Source organism: Meriones unguiculatus, chromosome 4 (genome assembly GCF_030254825.1).
Source record: "Meriones unguiculatus strain TT.TT164.6M chromosome 4, Bangor_MerUng_6.1, whole genome shotgun sequence".
Lineage (NCBI taxonomy): Eukaryota > Metazoa > Chordata > Mammalia > Rodentia > Muridae > Meriones > Meriones unguiculatus.
In genome coordinates, this window is record NC_083352.1 from 63536355 (window position 1) to 63553613 (window position 17259).

Sequence of the window (17259 nt, forward strand, 5' to 3'; positions counted from 1 at the left end):
ACTTATGTAGACCAGGCTGGCCTGGAACTCAGAGATGAGGCTGCCTGTGCCTCCCGAGTGCTGGGATTAAAGCTCAAATCTGGTTTTGAACCCACAACCTTTATTTTCTTTTGAGACCGTGTTCCAGCCATCCCAGCGAGGCCTCCAATTCACTGTGTACTCGAGCCTGACTTTGAACTCGCCATCCTCCTGCCCTAGTCTTCCAGAGCTAACCTGATGGGCGTTTGCCACCATGCCGGGTTGTTTCTTGTGTTTTGAGACAGGGTCTCACACTGTAGCCCAGGCTGGCCTGGAACTCGCGGCGATGGAACGCCCCTCTCAGGCGCTGGATTGGCAGGCGCGGCCTCTGGGCGTCATCGTCGGCTCGCTGCCTCCGCAGAGCTGTCTGGGGCCTCCCGACGACGGGCCCGTTGTTTCCGGCGGTGCAATTGGTGGGAGCAGGAAAGGATTGGTGTTTTCCCGTGTTGAGCACCCCTGTTTAGCGGGGACCCCAGCAAGGGACAGCGAAGACGAGCCTCAGTTTCCACTTCCATAGGGCTGAGACACCAGCCTCCCAGACAGAGGGGGACGACCAAGCATGGCCGGCGAACCCTGCAGCCGCCCTGGCCTTTCGCGACCAGGGCTGCAGTGTGCCTGAGGGCCGGGTCCCGGTTTCCCCTGAGCGGCTGCGGAGGGTCCGGCCCGGCGTCTGTGGGACGCGGGCGGCCCCTGGCGGACATGCACCGCGGCTCGCTCGGCCCTCTCTCCTGAGAGGCTGCTGCCCCGAGAGCAGGCGGCGGCCGGGCGGGAAGAGCGGGAACGGAGCGCTCCGCCCTGTGCGAGCCCACACGAGCCTCCCGGACCTCTCAGCGCGGCGGAGGCAGATGTGGCCCCTTTTGCTCCGCCCATTTCACGGCGAACATAGCCTGCTTTAGCTGAGGGACCGAGGGGCGGCGAGTCAGAGGCCACCTCTGTCCCCAGCCACACACAGGGCTCTGGCGCGGGGTCCTCACAGGCGATGCCCCCTCTCCAGTCCCTGCGGATTTCCATCCTACACAAACACCATCAGGCACGCCCCACACCCCATGAAAGACCAGAGTAGCAGACACGGCAGAGTAAACTGAGGCACCGTTCTGGGTGCACAGATAAGAAGATCCTTTGAGAATTGGGATCCCCACCCCTGGAGGTCCTGAGTGGGAGACTCCCTAGCCCAGCCAGGGTTCCACAGACCCTGCATGGGGGCCAGAAGCGCTCACTTTAATTGGGGTGTCCCGCTGTGTCCCTCTATGTCCAGACTGTCATAGGCCTGGAAGGGGGGCACAGTTCAAGCCGGAGGACTTCGCCTAAGATGGATGCGTGTCTCTCTGGGAAATCCCACCTCTGGGAGGCCTTACTTTTTTTGTGACTGTCTACTGTAGCCCAGGCTACCCTCAAACGATGAGCTGCTGATCCTCTTCCCTCAGGCTCACTGGTGTTGAGTGACAGCCGTGTTCAGCCCCACCTACCACTTGTTTCTCACCAAGTAACTCTGGGCTGGCCTTCAACTGCTGGCCATCCTCCTGCCTCAGCTTCCCGAGTGTCTACTGCGAAGGGTGCTCCATTTCTACCAGCTTACCTGGCAGCAGGCAGGTCTCAGCTGCGTGGAGCCGCTGGGCACGGTTGGTGCTCAGGCGTGCCCCTCAAGCAGCCCTGGCCCAGCAGCCGCTGCCCCTACCCCACGGGCAGCCTCCCGCAGCTCCAGCATGAAGCTGCGGACGGAGCCCAGCTTCATGGCCCACGCAGCCGAGTCCCTGTACCACCGAGTTTCTGCTCCAGGGCTGTGCTTACTCAGACCGGGGCAGGGACAAAGCAGGCGACCTGGGGACCCACAGCTGCGTTTTATACTCTCAAAAGGCCCACCCTGCCTCGCAACACACAGCACAGATCCTGTGCAGACCTTGAAACATACAGAGTCTGAAGGACAATGTTGTCCTCCACACTGTCACCACCGAGGAGTCCCAGGTCACCTCCAGCCCTGTTTATTTCTGTCTCCCAAGCTGCCCAACCTCACTGTGTAGCTAAAGAACTCAGCAACATCCTCGCCTTTGCCTTCCAAGTGTTGGGATTAAAGGCATGTGCCTCTGCAGCCTGCTTCTTCTGGTCCTGTTTGGATCCCAGTCACGCTCCCTGTGGCCAGGGGCTAAACTGGGCTCAGAGGGGACAGGATGAGGCCATGTTTCGCAGGCCCTCATGGGCAGGCTCAAGAGGGAGGGAGTGTTTATTGAGCACCTACCATGTGTGTAGGTGTTGAGTTAGGCCACCTCCCTGAGACTAGCCCGGCCACGCCCCACAGCAGCAGGGGACCAGAACCAGGCAAGTGCCCACCGCCCTCCTCACAAGTTCTTGTTGTGGCCCCAAGCTGGGCCTCTGGGAACCCTGCCACTGTCCACTGTCCTCCAAGACTAGGTGGCTGATGGCCTTATCAGGGCAGCCAGGACCAAGGCTCCAGAGTTGGTCCTGACCGGCCCCTATCCCGGCCAGGCAACCCAAAGTCTAGCGGGACCTCCACCACTCTGCTGCTCTGTGGCCCTGGCTTCTCACCCCTCCACATCTGCTCCCAGACCCTCCCATGTGCCCTCATGGTGACCTCAGGACCAGCAGAAAGGAGAATCTAGCCACTGTTTGGGAAACCTGTTCGCCTCACACCCTTGCTGTGGCTGCAGACAAGTGGCCCCACCTCTCTGAGCCTGCCTTCCCTGTATCTTACTCTGGTCTGAAAGATCCCGAGGAAAAGTCATTGTATCGGTCCCTGTGCCCAACAGGGACTCACCTAACCCTATGCAGTGACCTCCCACCCTGTCCCCATCCACTCAGGAATCCTCAGGCTGGGGCACCCACCTCCTCTGCGATGCTCAAGCGCCCCTGCCATGGAAACAGAAAGCAGAAAGTGGGTCGGTGACTCCTGGTTTACTTAGAAACGGTGAGGGCCCCTGCTGTTAGCCCTTGCCCTGAGGGCTTGGGACAGCCAAGGGGTACTGATCCCACGGTCCAGCCTCAGGAGAATGAGTTCAGTCCTCTTGGCTCAACTCCACCCAGCCGTGTAAATCCAGAGGTCTGGCAGTCCAGAACATGGAGGAGCTAGCCGTGGCCACATGATGGCCAAGATTGAGCAGTCTGGTGACCAGCAGGCCATCACCTGCAGTCTGACCCCACGGTGGGCAGCCAGTGGCCTCCTGGGATCTGGGTGGCTGGGGCCAGGTGCCCAGGCCCGGGCCAGGGCGGTGGCAGAGGGCATATGGCTTGTGCGATGAGACCAGGCAGGGCCTGCAGGGAGGCACCCAGGGCGTCCAGGCGGCTCTCCAGGGCAGCCAGGCGTGCCTCCAACTCCTCCTGCTGGGCCTGCAGCTCTGACACCACCTCATACGCAACGCTCTGTGCCTGCAGAGACAGAGAGACGGAGCGAGGGACTAAGGACAGAGGGCTAAGGGCAGTAAGGGCCTCTGTTCTCAAAAAACAGCTGGCCAGGTATGTGACCAGCAGGGGGCGCCAGGGTGCGAGGCGCTGAACAAATAACCCAAATACTGGGCTAGAGGATGGTGTCATGCTCCTCCTATGGGGACCCACACTTTTGCCCAGGCTATCCCTTACCTGTCCCTACTTGTTGAGAAAGCAGGGTGTGACATTTGGAGACATCCATAACTGTAGCAAGCCTTGAGATGGCTCAGAGGCCTCTCTGGTATTTTATTTTATTTATTTTTTTAAAGATTTATTTATTATGTATATAGTGTCCCACCTGAATGCATGCATGCTGGCCAGAAGAGGGCCAGATCTCATTACAGATGGTTGGGAGCCACCATGTGGTTGCTGGGAATTGAACTCAGGATCTTTGGAAGAGCAGCCAGTGCTAACCTCTGAGCCATCTCTCCAGCACTGGTATTTTCTTTTTATGTATTTATTAAGCTGTGGCACCACCACGTAACTGTGTCTTGCCTGGAATGCTCTATATAGACCAGGCTGGTCTCAAATTCATCAGTCTCTGCCTCCACAGTGCTGGGATTACAGCTGTGTGCCTCCAGACCTAGCTTGGCTGTATAAAATGCTATTTTAATGTATTCACATGTATTTTTGAGACATAGTCTTCAGGCCATCCTACACAGCCATGTGAGTACTGGAATGATGTGAAATGAACCACTATGATCTTTGGCTAACATCCCTTGACTCTACAAACTGAGATAGGGGGATCAGGAGTTCTAAGTTGTCCTTGGCTACACAGTGAATTCCAGGCCAGACTGGGCTACATGACACAGTCTCAAAAACAATGTACCATCTTCAGAGAATATTACTGGGTAGAATGGACTGGTGGAGCCAGTGCCTAGAATCCTCCAGTGAGGGCCTGGGGGCCGTGGCTCAGGGGTGGAGCCCCTGCCTGAAATCCTCCAGTGAGGGGCTGTGGTGTGGTTCAGGGTGCGGCCCTGCCTGAAATCCTCCAGTGAGGGGCTGTGGTGTGGCTCAGGGTGCGGCCCTGCCTGGGGTCCTCCAGTGAGGGGCTGTGGTGTGGCTCAGGGTGCGGCCCTGCCTGGGGTCCTCCAGTGAGGGGCTGTGGTGTGGCTCAGGGTGCGGCCCTGCCTAGGGTCCTGTGTATGTATTCAAGGCTGGGTCTCTGCAGCCTAGGCTATTTTTCACCTCCCATGTCAGCCTCTGGAGAAGCTAGAAGCTCATTTGTGGTTCCGGATTATTCATCAGGAATGTAAACTGAAGAGCCAAGTTACTGATTTGGGTTTCCAGCCTCCTCTGACTGCACGTGATCCGTGTTCCTGGGCCTCGGGCCCTCCCCTCCTGCCCTGCACAATGCTCACCTTGGCCCCCTCCCCTCCTGCCCTGCACAATGCTCACCTTGGCCCCCTCCCCTCCTGCCCTGCACAATGCTCACCTTGGCCCCCTCCCCTCCTGCCCTGCACAATGCTCACCTTGGCCCCCTCCCCTCCTGCCCTGCACAATGCTCACCTTGGCCCCCTCCCCTCCTGCCCTGCACAATGCTCACCTTGGCCCCCTCCCCTCCTGCCCTGCACAATGCTCACCTTGGCCAGGTCAGCCAGTGTGTTGGCCTGATCATTCACCTTCCCTTGTTCAATCTTCACACTCCGGAGCCTGGGAGGGGAGGGATGGACAGTGGCGGGTCAGGCTCCAGAAGGCCACAGGGCTGAGGGTAGGACACAATCTGGCCCAGATCAGCCCATTCCCAAGAACCTGGCCGCAGGCCCACCCATAGGACAGACATTCTCTGCCCACTAGAGACACACCTGTGGCATGCCCCTCACATGAGCACTATGTACCCCCGGACTTCCAGTCACCCCAGACTTACTTCTGAGCCCTGGCAGGAACCGGCAGAGCAGAGGAAAAGAAAGACAGAAAGAAAAAGTACAGTGCAATTTTAATCTCATGTAGCAATGTGCTGAAGTGCCCACTAGCACCCATCACCAGGTGCCCCCCATCATCCCCCAGCACTTTGCAGGGGCCCATGCTCTGCTGGAAATCGCTGCCGCTATGGGCAGGGATCTGGGCTCATAAGGTGAGAGACCAGCCCCTGAGGCCACCTGTGTCCCAGCACCCAGGGCCTTCCAGGCAGTCGTGGCCGGCTGCCCGTCACTGCCTTTGGACCCATAGCCAGCGAGTGGGTGGCAGGTGCAGGTACTTTTCTTCCATGGGGGGCTTGCTTAGAAAAACAGCCTGACGTGAGCACCGGGGCTGGCAAGGGCAGTGCCTGCCACGGGGTCAGCGAGCGGCCAGGACTTGAACCTGATTAAACGTGGTGCCCCTGACCCCGGGAGGGCTGTTGCCCACAGAGGGGCTGCCGGGGTGGGTTCCTGCAGCTCCTCCCCCTCCCAGACTGTGGCCTGCTTCCTAAGTTCCAGCACTCTAGCCTTGCCATGCTCTGAGGGTCACAGCACCACAGGCAAAAAATAAAAAAAGACAGCATGGCAGACAGACATGTGTCACACACCCAGCATTGGGAGCCCCGCAAGGACTGAGGGCGGCCGCCTCGCACACCAAGGACGGCCAGGACTGGACAGATTCAGACCCCTCCACTCCCACCCCACAGATGTGCCCCAGACTATTTCTTTTTCAGTTTTATTTATTTGGTTCCTGGAGGCACTAGTTCCATTGTGGGGGCTCTTTACTCCCCCCCCGCTTGCGATGCCTCCCCCACCTCCCTGCCTCTGCCTGGGCTCTGCACCCTCCTTCATACAGCTAACCCTGGGACTCCTGCTTGTGCCTCTTGGCCTCTCTAGGTCACAATCCAAAATTGTTTAACCTCAGTGAGAGCTGGAGGGTCTAGGGAGGGGCGATGGAGGGGCCTACATCAGCCCGCCATCTGCGGCTCCCTGGGAGCCCGGTGCGCAGGAGAGGGGCTGCGAAGGCGCTGGACTTACTGATGGATGGCCTGAAGGAACTTACGCTGGTGTTTCCGCACCCGGCCCTTGTCTGGCTTCTTCACCAGCCTGGTGTGTTTGTAGATGAGCCATGTCTCCCTGAGAACGTTTGCAGCGGCGTTTTTGACCTAGGGATCAAAAAAGAACAGTTCCTTAGGGTCATTATCAGACGACCTGAAACTTCTGCCACTTTCTAGAAACCTCTGGAAATCCAAGAGCTACCTGTCTAGGAGTCACTGCTCTGTGAGCCTACAGTGTGTCTGCACAGCCAGAGCTATGCAACCTGGGTACAGAACAGTCAAATACGGAAAATGAAAATTTTCCAAATAGGGCTGGATGCGGGGTGCTCGCCTGTAATCCTAGTGCTCAGGGAGGCAGAGGCAAGTGGATCTTTGTGAGTTCAAGCGCAAAGCAAGTCCAGGACAGTCATTTCTGTTTCTACAAACAAAAATCTTGTCTTGAAAAACCCAAAAAGAACAAAGAAACAAAAAAGAAAAAATTTGCAACTTTGCACATACATGTTTCTATTACAGCAGTGGTTCTCAACAAGTGGGTGCGACCTCTTTGGGGGTCAAAGGACCTTTCCCCAGAGTCATCTAAGACCATCGGAAAATACAGACATTTAAGTTACTATTCATAACAGTAGCAAAATTACAGTTAACAAACACAAATTTATAGTTGGGGTCCCACAACATGAGGAACTACATGAAAGAGTGGGAAACGGAAAGTCGAGGAGCACTGTTTTACAGGGTTTCTGTATGGAACCCAGACTAGCTGCAAACTCACTAGGTGGCTGAGGCTGGCCTTGATCTCCTGCCTCTGGCTTGAGTGCCAGGTATGCAAACACTGCTGACTGAGCCATTCATTCATTTTATGCACGGGGAAACTGAAGCACAGAAAGGGCAGTGTGCAAACGCCAAAGAGTTGGGTGCAGTGGCGCACACCTGTAATCCCAGCACTCTGCAGGCAGAGGCAGGCGGATTTCTGTGAGTTAGAGGCCAGCCTGGTCTACAAAGCCCAGGACAGCCAAGGCTACACAGAGAAACCCTGTCTCAAAAACAAACAACAAAACAAAACCAACCAACCAAGTAAACAAACAAAAATCGCAACCAAACAAAACGCTGAAGTGTTTGTGGTGTGCACTTAGCGGCTAGGTCCAGAGCTGGGAGCGCTGGGTGGTCTGCCCCTCTGCGAGCTGTGGGCACGTGGACACTGGGCTGAGCCTGTGCTGCTGTGGGGACCCCGCAGGCTGGCATGGGGCCTCACCCGCTTGGTGAGCTGTGTGTCCATCATGAAGTTGTGCACGTGTTTCTCCGCCTTGGTGAGCTCCAACTTCCTGGCCACAACGGCCACCACAAGTGCGGTGCAGCCTGCTCCCTGTGAGGGGACACAGGTCAGAGCCCAGCACGAGGCACTCCTCTTCCAGGCAGCCCTCCCCATACCCTGGCCCCGCTGCCACAGTGGGAGAGAGGGAGGGGACTTTGCTACAGCCTAACAGGATGCCTCCAACACCCAAAGGTGCCAGCAGGTTGGGGAAGGAGTTGGCAGGTGCTGAGCCCAGGCACAGCGGGCACAGAGTGCAGATGAGCCTGTCTTGCTTCTGGTCAGGATAAGGGCCTTTAAGGACGTAGAAGCCTCTTTTTGAGAAAAGCCATATTGACAAGATCAAAGCAACTTGCTGGAAGATTCTGGAGGGAATGCTACAGTCAGGACAAATAGCCTGTGCATGGGGCATGGGGGTGGGCTGTCATCCACGCAGAGGCACAAAGGAATGCGAGCAGCTGTGGGCCGCCCAGGACTGCCCCCAAAAAGCCAGGCTGGGAAGCCTCAGATTCAAGGAGAAAATGATGGCTCCTGGAAATGAGAAAGCCAAAAGTGTGACTGTGCACAGAAAGGGGCATTGGGTGACAGGAGAGGGCGGAGAGGAGGAAGCAAAAGCCAGGCAGGTGCAGTGCCAATGGTCCCAGCAATTCAGTAGGCAGAAGCAGAATTGCTGGAGTTCAGGGGTTTGAGGACTGCCTGGATCATAGTTAGATTGTCAAACTAATAACTAACTAACTAAATAAATGGATGGGGGCATGGCTCAAGGGTGGGGCTCCTGCTAGAATCCTCCAGTGAGGGCCTGGGGCTTGGCTCAAGCTTAGAATTTGCTGGAAGGACTCATAATTCTAAAGCTGTGTCCATTAAGGAACTATCACTAACCACAGAAATTTCTGGAAGGGACCTGGACCATTAGGGAGTGTAGTTTTGTATTCCCTCCAGGCCTTTCTGTGCTGGAAGGCTTCACCCTGGGGCTCCGGGAGAGTGGCCCAGGGCCCCACCTTATTGCTCTCTTTCTCCTAGGTGGAACTTGGCCAGATAACTTAGCCAAGATGCCATGAAGTCTTTTAGGGAGAAAGGTATGTGTAGGCTGGGCCTGGCCAGAGCAGACTGAGGTCTGTGTGATGGAAACGTTTCCTTTAGTTTCATACTATTTTGAGATAACATTTCATATGGTAGCCTAAACTGGCCTGGAAGCTATCTCCGGTCTCAGCTTCCTAAATTCTGGGATGATAGGCGTGTGCTACCATGCCTGACTGCTGATCCTAGTGCCTCTACAGTAATGGTGGTCTGGCTTCCAGAACGGGCAGTGGCTTAGAAGCTGTGGCCCGGCCTGTGGTGGCAGCAGCATGTCTTTACCCAGCACCTGGAGGCAGGGGCAGGAGAATCTCTGACTTTAGGGCCAGCCAAGGCGACATAGTGACATCCCTGTCTCAAACAACCAAACAAAAGATGAGAAAACGGTTGCTTAAAGCAGGGGAAAAGGAATTTGCTGTCCCAAGTGGACCACACCTACCAAGGCTGAGAGAGAACAGAGGCTTTTTCTGCCAGGCTTCTTGAGTCACTACAGACCTTTAGAGGTGCAGAGCTACTCAGGCTCCCTGCAATCAGATGTGGGGTCAGCTGGGGCCTCTAGGCGTGGGTGTTGTCTCACTGGACAACACTTGCAACATTAGAACAAGCCAACGGGTGGGGTCCCAGTCTGCAGGCAGTGCAGCAGCTTGCACACTCACCATAATGCCAGTGAGCAAACACACGCCCTTCCCACAGTAGGTGTGCGGCACCATGTCCCCATAGCCGATGGACAAGAAGGTGATGGAGATGAGCCACATGGCCCCCAGGAAGTTGCTGGTCACTTCCTGCTTGTCATGGTACCTGGGGTTGGATATAGACAGGGTTGGTCATTCCACGCTGCCCTCATCGCCTTTGCTCATCACGACCCTAGGGATGGGGACAGGACTTTTCCAAGAATGTGGAGGGCCTGGGGGGGGTGATGAAGGCCCTGGTGCAGGCTGGGATGGGGGTACCATGCCCTCCCCCCATGTTTCTTCAGCATCTCCCCTAACACCCATGCTATAACCCCTATGACAGTACCAAGGATGGCACAAAGGCAGAGCCACATAGGTAAGACAAGCATGGAGGGTAGACACTAGGAAGAACTTCCCATACCATGGCCAGCGAGGCCTGAGGAAATAGGGCTGGGGGAAACAGAAGGCCAGCGGTGGCTGTGATGTAAGGAGAGTGGAGGGGTGCTAAAGAGGCACAGAGGGACATGCTGTCCCTAGCCTGAGGCCTTGGGAGAGGAGAGGGCACTGGATAGCAGAGCTGGATTTTGGTTTCTGCAGGACAGGCAGCCTGAGGCCTCACTTCCTAGAGCTGTGGGGTCTGGGCACCCCGGTCGGGGCCGGGACTGATGGGGAGTCCCGGGTAATGGGGAGGGCTCTTACCCATAATCTCTAACTTTCCAGAAATGTTTCTGTACTTAGTTTTGATTTTTTTTTTTTTTTTTTGAGGCTGGGCATCACGTACCCCAGACTAGAATCAAGCTTGCTGTGTAGTCAAGGATACTCACCCTGCCTCCATCTCCCTAGTGCTGGGGTGACAGGCGTCATCCCCATGCCAGAATGCATGGGTACTTTGGGGTGACCCAGGTGCAGGGATGGGTACATGCGGGCACAGGGCTGTGGGGTCGCAGCAAGGCAAGGTGGCAAATAGCAGTGGCCTGATATTTAAGACAGGCTGGATGATCCCTCTACTGGGCTCCTAGCTCAGAAGGGTAGTGCAAGGAGGGCCCTGAGGTCCCTGCTCTGACCAGTGGGTTGGGCTACAAGAGTAGCAGTGGGCACACGAGGTCCCTGAGGGTCAGCCTGGCCCCTAGGGGACAGAAAGATGAGAAAAAGGGTCTCCCATCACGACCTTTCAGGACTAGGCACAGGGCAGATGGACCTCATAGTCACTAAGACATTCCTGTGCCAATGAGGCCCAGCTGGACCTGTCTCCCATCAGTCAGTCCGGGGACCCCATGCAAGTCCCATGATCCTTAAGGACCTTAGACTCCCGCTCTGGGGTATCGGGGGAAGGGGGGATGACAACATTCCCTCCCTCACTCCACACCCCCAGGCAGGCCATGGGTGACCTGACACTCCTGGTTCCCAGAGCTGATAAAAATTCTGGACTCTGGATTTCCCTTCCTCCCAGCCAGGCCCATCCTGGTGGCCAGCTCCCCTCCCTCACAGCTAATCTTAAATTCTTGGCTGGTGGGACAGCAGGAGTAGGAAGCTGGGTGGCTGGGTCACGAGGGTGGGGGGCAGAGGGGCTGGAGGCAGCTCTGCTGAGCGTGGACTCACTTGCTGGCCCTAGGGTCCGGAAGGCCAGAGAGAGGGAGGGAAAGCAAGCATTAAACTTGAGTCTGTACTCAGTGGCCCCAGCCCCGAGCTCTACCCCAGCTTCCCAGAAATAAGAGAGCGGGCTATCAGTGGAGGGGCCAGGCTGGAGGGCAGCTCTGAGCCTGTGACCCCTTCTTCTGGGCTAATGTCAGAGGCCGGTGTGGGAGGCCTGGAGAAGGCTAAGGACTGAGCGATGGGCTTCCTGAGAGACAATGGAGACTGAGGACAGGGGCAGGGATGGCCCAGCGCCCACCCAGAGAGGTCGAGGCCCATCCTGCAGGCGCCTGCAGGGTCATGGGAGGGCTGTCTGGCAGTGAACGGAGGGAGGTGGGGACCTGGGTCTGGGCTCCTGGCCAGTCACCTCTCGCACACACGCACTGTCCAGGCAGCGACTATCCAGGAGGAGATGCTGAAGACCAAGAGGACAGTGCCGGGGCAGATGGTCATGAGCGTCTTGGTGACGAAGCGCGTGTTGAAGGTAACGCGGTTGAGGGCCCCAATGCTGCGGCTGGACGCGTCGGTGAAGATGCGGCTGTGCAGGAGCATCACGCGAGCCAGCAGGTAGAGGCGCAGGAACATGGGGATGGACAGAAGCACGTCCAGGTCTGCCTCGGCGGCTGACGGAGCCAGTGAGAAGGCCAGCCGTGCCGTCCACGTGAAGCGGTAGTGGCCGGGCACTGGGTGGATGGCACACACGGCCAGCTCCAGCGAGATCAGGGACATGCGCTCCCATGTCATGGCGATGCGCCAGTCATCCGCACCATTGTCCACCAGGAACAGCTGTGGGTGGAGGGGTGGGTCCCTGAGCACAGTCAGTCCACGTGTGAACCCTGCCCGGGCCTCAGCCCACCTGGCTCGGGATTTTGGACAAGGATTATTTTTGTTTGTGCATTTTTGAGAGAGGATCTCATGCAGCCCAGGCTGGCCCTGACTCCTATGTAGTCAAGGATGACCCTGAAGTCCTGCTCCCAGAGACCTATGGTCTGACCCTGTCTCATGATGCAGCGGCGATGGCAGTCCCTCGGCAGCCTTCCTGCCATCAGGATGGGAGCCGTCTCACTCTCTGCAAGGTGACCCCTCCTCCACGGCCCATGTGCCAACCAGTGACCTCATCACTGTTAGCTCTCAGTCTGACCCCCAGCCCTGCAGCCCAGAATATGTTCGTCTTAGCAACATTTCCATTCTGGAACTTCTCAGCAATGCAGAGCCATACCTGTGGCTTTGGGCCTCCCTCAGCCTCCATCCCTCGACTTTGGGTCAGAACACTGTGGTCAGAGCAACTGCCCCCACCCAGTATCAAGGGGCTGACTGGAAGTGAAATCAGGTTTTAGCTGGGCGCCAGCTTTTATCCTGCCCCAGGAGATGGTGACAAGATCAGTAGTTTCCAGCCTGTACTACTTGAGACCCTGTCTCAAACACAAACATACACACACGGGAGCCTGGAAAGCAGACAAGGGGTCGGGACATTGGGAGGGTTGGAGTGGACATTATCTCAGAGGCTCTGCCCAGTTTTGGTTACACCTCAGCAGTGGTAAGTACCAACCTGGATCTCACGGGCGTGGTAGAGGACAACAAGGCCAAGCAAGATGACAGTGGACAGGCTGATGAGGCATTTCAGGGCAAAAGAGTACAGTGACTCCTGCACACAGAGAGGGGGCGCTGTAGGTTGCTGGCATTGCCACCCAGACACCAGCTGAGCGAGGACAGTCGCTGCCCAAGCAGGGTCTGTCCCTGTGGCTCCCCTACTCCAGCTCCTTGGACTCACATGCAGGTAATCTGGCTACGTGTGGCCAGAAAATGTCCCTGTGTCACACACCCCTGCGGCTCTTGGCGACTCTGTGCTGCATGCAGCCCCCTCCCTCGTCCCTCGCCCTTGCTCCCGAGGCCCAGTTGAGGCCCCAAACTCAGGCTGATCAGACACACCTTTGTGTATACACCCCAGGACAGCTCTGTTTCTGTCACCATGACGACAATCCCAAACATGCCAAAGATGAGTGCATAGTCACTGAGCCGTTTACGCTTCTCAAAGAGGGCCCTTCGGTGGCCCAGGCGGTGGCTGACTGTGGAAGGCTTCCCAGAGCCGGGCCTGGCCTCCTCTTCCTCTTCTTCTTCCTGTTCCTGGGGGTGGCCCCTGGAGCCACCCGGTGACAGCCGGGCAGGCTGACCCTTGGCCACCATCTGCAGGCCTGGGCCTTGGGCAGGCTGCAGGGGATGGTCTGCCTCGGGGTCCACAGGCTCCCAGCCCAGGAATCCAGGCCCACTGCCCAGAGGCCACCCCACACTGCCATTGTGGCTGCGGCTACTCATGGCCTCCTGTCTCCCTGGGCTGGTCTTGTGGCAGGCCTGTGGGAGCCCGGCATGGCTCAGCAGCGGGGCTCCCAAACAGACCTGTGGAAACAGAAAAGAGTGAACCTCAACCATGGCCATTCCAGAACATACCAAGGCTCCGGAGAATCCTGAAGGCATTGCTTGTGTGGAAAGGGGTTCTCCAGCTGCAAGCCAGCACCATCTCTGATGTCATGGACACGGGCATGCCCTGAAACTATGCCCATGAGTGCCCCCTTCCCCTCAAATTGCTGTAGTGGAAGGTGCTGAGATGATCTATGTGTCCGCAGGGCCCGCTGCACACCATGCTCCCGCTGCATGGATGAAGAGGCAATTTTGAGCTGTGACTCAGCTCCCCACACACGTGCTAAGCACAGCCTGGGAGCTTCCATGTTCGCTCCCCTGAGACAGTGTCCTCCTAGGCAAGCTGCACTGGCACAGGGAAGCCACCTCGGGGGCCAGTCCTAGATTCAGCTCCAGTTCAAAGGATTGTTTGTGGTCCAGGCACCAAGGGAAGTCCTGTTCCCATCTTAGAATGCTGACGGGTTGGCAGTCGGCTGCATTCTCAGCCGGCACTGTGTTAGAGTGGGGACTAATGAACGCCCCCAGGAAATGGCACGGGCTGGCCCACAGCTGTGAGAGGGAACCAGCCCGGCCCTGACCCTAAGGGCCTGTGAGCCAGGGACACCCGGCTGGTGACTAACCAATGCCTCTCTTCCCCTGGCCTGGGATACCAGCTCAGCCCACTTTCTCTGGTCCTGATTTTATATATTTATTTTAGAGGCAGGTTCTCAATCTATAGCCCTTGTTGGCCTTGAGCTTATGTCACACACCACACACTGGGTCACACACACTCACAGCTGGGATGACAGCTGTGAGTCACCGTGCCAGGTGTGGTAATACATACCGATCATTAAGTGAGTGGGGAGGCTGAGGCAGGACATGGTGAATTTCAAGACCAGCCTGTACTACAGAGTTTGAGGCCAACTGGGCTACATGAGACCCTGCCTCAAAATAAAATAATAAAATAAAATAAAACAGGATCAATAATAGGTGTCCCTTGGTGCGAGTCTCCAGGAGGGACTCGCCTGCCCACACCCCTTCACAGGACCACAGTGAGAACAGCCCATGAACCTCACAGGACACTAGACCCTGTGCGGTGGTCATGCCAGCAGCCAGAGGGCAGATGAGGCGGAGGAAGGCCCGGGACTTCTCAACAAACTCACTGGCTCCCTAAGGTGACTGGCTCTGCTTGCCCATTCCCCAGCGGCCGCCAGGGAGCTTGCCTGGCCGCCCAGGCTCTATCTCTGAGTACCGTGACCCCGGCTCAGGGTGGCCGGCGAGCGCGCGCTCGTGTCACCGGCTGTGCTACCTCCACCCTGGTGCTCGGACTTTGAGAACTCAGCGTCTCCCACTCGCAACCTGCCCTCACCGGGGCAGACGCGCACCCACTCTTCTGTGTCCCTGACCCTGACCCTGTGACGACACCATCCCCAGCCGTATGGCCCAGGAACTCGCAATTACCGGCCTCCCGCTTCCTCACGCCAGTACCTGCGGGCGACGGCGGGGACCTGGGACCCGCGTGCCAGCGCGTCCCCGCCGCGGCCGGTCAGGGAGGGGGGCAGCACCGCCCCGGAGGAGCGACGTCTCGGATTGGCTGATCGCGCTAGGCCCCGCCCCTATGACCCCCGCAGGCCCCGCCCATACTTAAAGCTCCTTCCTGGGTGCTCAGCAAGGATGGGAGCCTGTGAGATAGATGGACGGTCTTGCGTGCGCGGCCAGCTGTTGCAGAGTCCTGCAGCTGAGGACCTCATCTCTGGGGACAGACAAACCACAGGAATCCCTCAGTCCTGACCCGCAGCTGCCTTGCGGGCAGGAAGAGCTCCAGGGAGGTGGAGTCATCAGGGCTGGGAGCCCCCCACGTGCTGTCCCCCCCAGCACGCAAGCCAGCCCTATAGGGCTCGCTCATGCAAGTTTTTGTTTTGACTCGGGGTCTCATGTAGCTAGGTTGAGCTCAAACTCACTGTAAAGCGCAGGTGGCCCTAGAACTTACCAGGTAGCCCTTGAACTGGGTTGTGAGGGAAGATGACCTTGAACCTGTTCCTTCTCTTTCCACCTCCCGAGCATTGGGACAGGCTTGGGCCACTCCTCCCAGCTCATACAAAGTTTTTATGGTCTTGTAATTCTGTCTGTCTGTTTGTTTGTTTCTTGTTATTTTTTGTTTTTTTGACAGGATCCCACTCTGTAGCCAAGGCTGATCTCCGGCTCATTCACTGAAATCCTCCTGCCTCAGCCTTCTCCCTGGGGGTGCTGGAGTGACAGGTGTCTCCTAAGACACCTGGGGGCCCTATTCTTCCCCCCCTTTCCCCAAAGTCTTACCATCACTGAAAAGTTGGGGTGACTGTCCAGATGTGTGTGCAGCCCTGGGTCCTCCCAGGTGTAGCCCCCCCCAGGTCCTATCTGCTTCCTTCCGGGCCTGCTGTCTCTGTGCACCTCAGAGCAGGGAAAGTGGCCCGGGACCCCACGACAGCACTGAGCCCCAGCTGAGCCCCCGACACAGTGACAGTCCAGGCTAGAACTCACTATGTAGCTGAGGATGACCTTGAACTGTTCCTCCCGTCTCAACCTCTTGGGTCCTTGCCAGGGAAGCCCTCTACCAACTAAGCTTTAAGCACTGAGCCACCTGACACACTCATCGGGCAACTGCCCCCATCCCTCTTCCACAGCTCCCAGGGATGGTGGACACACCCTTCCTGTCACCCAGATTGGGCTGCTCACTGACCTAGAGAAAACTTCCTCGGGGGTCTCTGTCTCACCACATACCCCTTGGTGCCCATGGCCACAATCAGTCCAACAAAGGAATTTACAGCCTCCACAACCACTTCTGCTCGGAGATACACCCCTTTCCCTCCTCGGGGCCACCTTGCCTTGACGGAGCCCCTCAAGGAGGTATCCTAGCAACCAGCTGGGATGGGCCTAGGCCTGCAGGAACCTCAGCTCTGGGGACCTATGATGCTGGTAGCAGGGAATGAACAAACTCAAATGCAAACTGGCTGGCTGCACCTTCATCCTAGGCACAGGCTCAGGGGACATGGGGACAGGAAGGGAGTGGAGGAGCCACAGGTGCTCCTGAGATAGCTGAGATAGCGCTGGACTCCTGGAAACAGCCTTGCAAACCTGTCTTCTGGAGACTGCTGGACAGAAGGCCTGAGGGCTGAGCCACCAGCCCTGGGCAGTGACTGCAGGACCCTGGGGAATCCTTTTGGAGCTGGAGGCACCCAGAAAGTGGGGCTGAAGCAATGGTGGCCTGGTCACACACTCTCCTCTTCTCTCCACTGCTCCCAGGAAGCCACTGCTCAAACTCTGACATCAGCCAGGCATGGTGGCATGTGTCATTCCCGTACTTGGGAGGTACAGACCAGAGGACCAGAAGGTATGACCCAGCCTTTCCTACATATATAGCAAGCCAGCCTGGGCTACAGCCCTGTCTCAAAGTGAACAACAAACAGAAAACTCAAGAGGGAGTTGGTCACAGCTGCGTGTGCAAAGGCCCTGGGGCAGGAGAGAAGGAAGTCACGGGACAAGTTGAGGTGCACATCTTGGGGATTAGCTTCTGGGCTACCTGGGGTTCAGAGGTCTTGGACTCACCCATCCTGTATGCAGAGCTTATATTCTCAGGGGTAACAGAGGCCCCCAATAAGACAGACCTCAAGTGGGAGAGACAGCCCCAGTCCTGGATCTCCAGGAAGTTGGCCTCCCAGTAAGAAACAAGGTGTCACCATCAGGCTCCTGGAGACCCAAGCCATTCACCTTCCGCCAGCAGTGCCTCTCTTTGTCCC

At 57.3% G+C, this 17259-nt stretch overlaps 1 protein-coding gene across 2 annotated transcripts; it reads right to left on the bottom strand.

The window, feature by feature from the left end:
• Window positions 1–2906: 2906 nt before the first annotated feature.
• Kcnn1 (potassium calcium-activated channel subfamily N member 1) lies at window positions 2907–15082 on the bottom strand. Of its 2 annotated transcripts, XM_021637993.2 has the most exons (9): window positions 13019–13500; window positions 12639–12734; window positions 11457–11875; window positions 9443–9584; window positions 7656–7766; window positions 6390–6517; window positions 5321–5329; window positions 5037–5106; window positions 2907–3396 (listed from the first exon to the last, which is right to left on the bottom strand). In XM_021637993.2, exons 1-9 carry the CDS (start codon window positions 13400–13402, stop codon window positions 3151–3153), a joined length of 1605 nt encoding a protein of 534 aa, XP_021493668.2. In that variant the 5' UTR covers window positions 13403–13500; the 3' UTR covers window positions 2907–3150. The 2 variants fall into 2 exon arrangements, with proteins under 2 accessions (XP_021493668.2, XP_060237975.1); XM_060381992.1 differs by lacking the exons at window positions 2907–3396; window positions 5037–5106; window positions 5321–5329 and adding an exon at window positions 14972–15082 and having other exon boundaries at window positions 6172–6517; window positions 13019–13483.
• Window positions 15083–17259: the final 2177 nt, after the last annotated feature.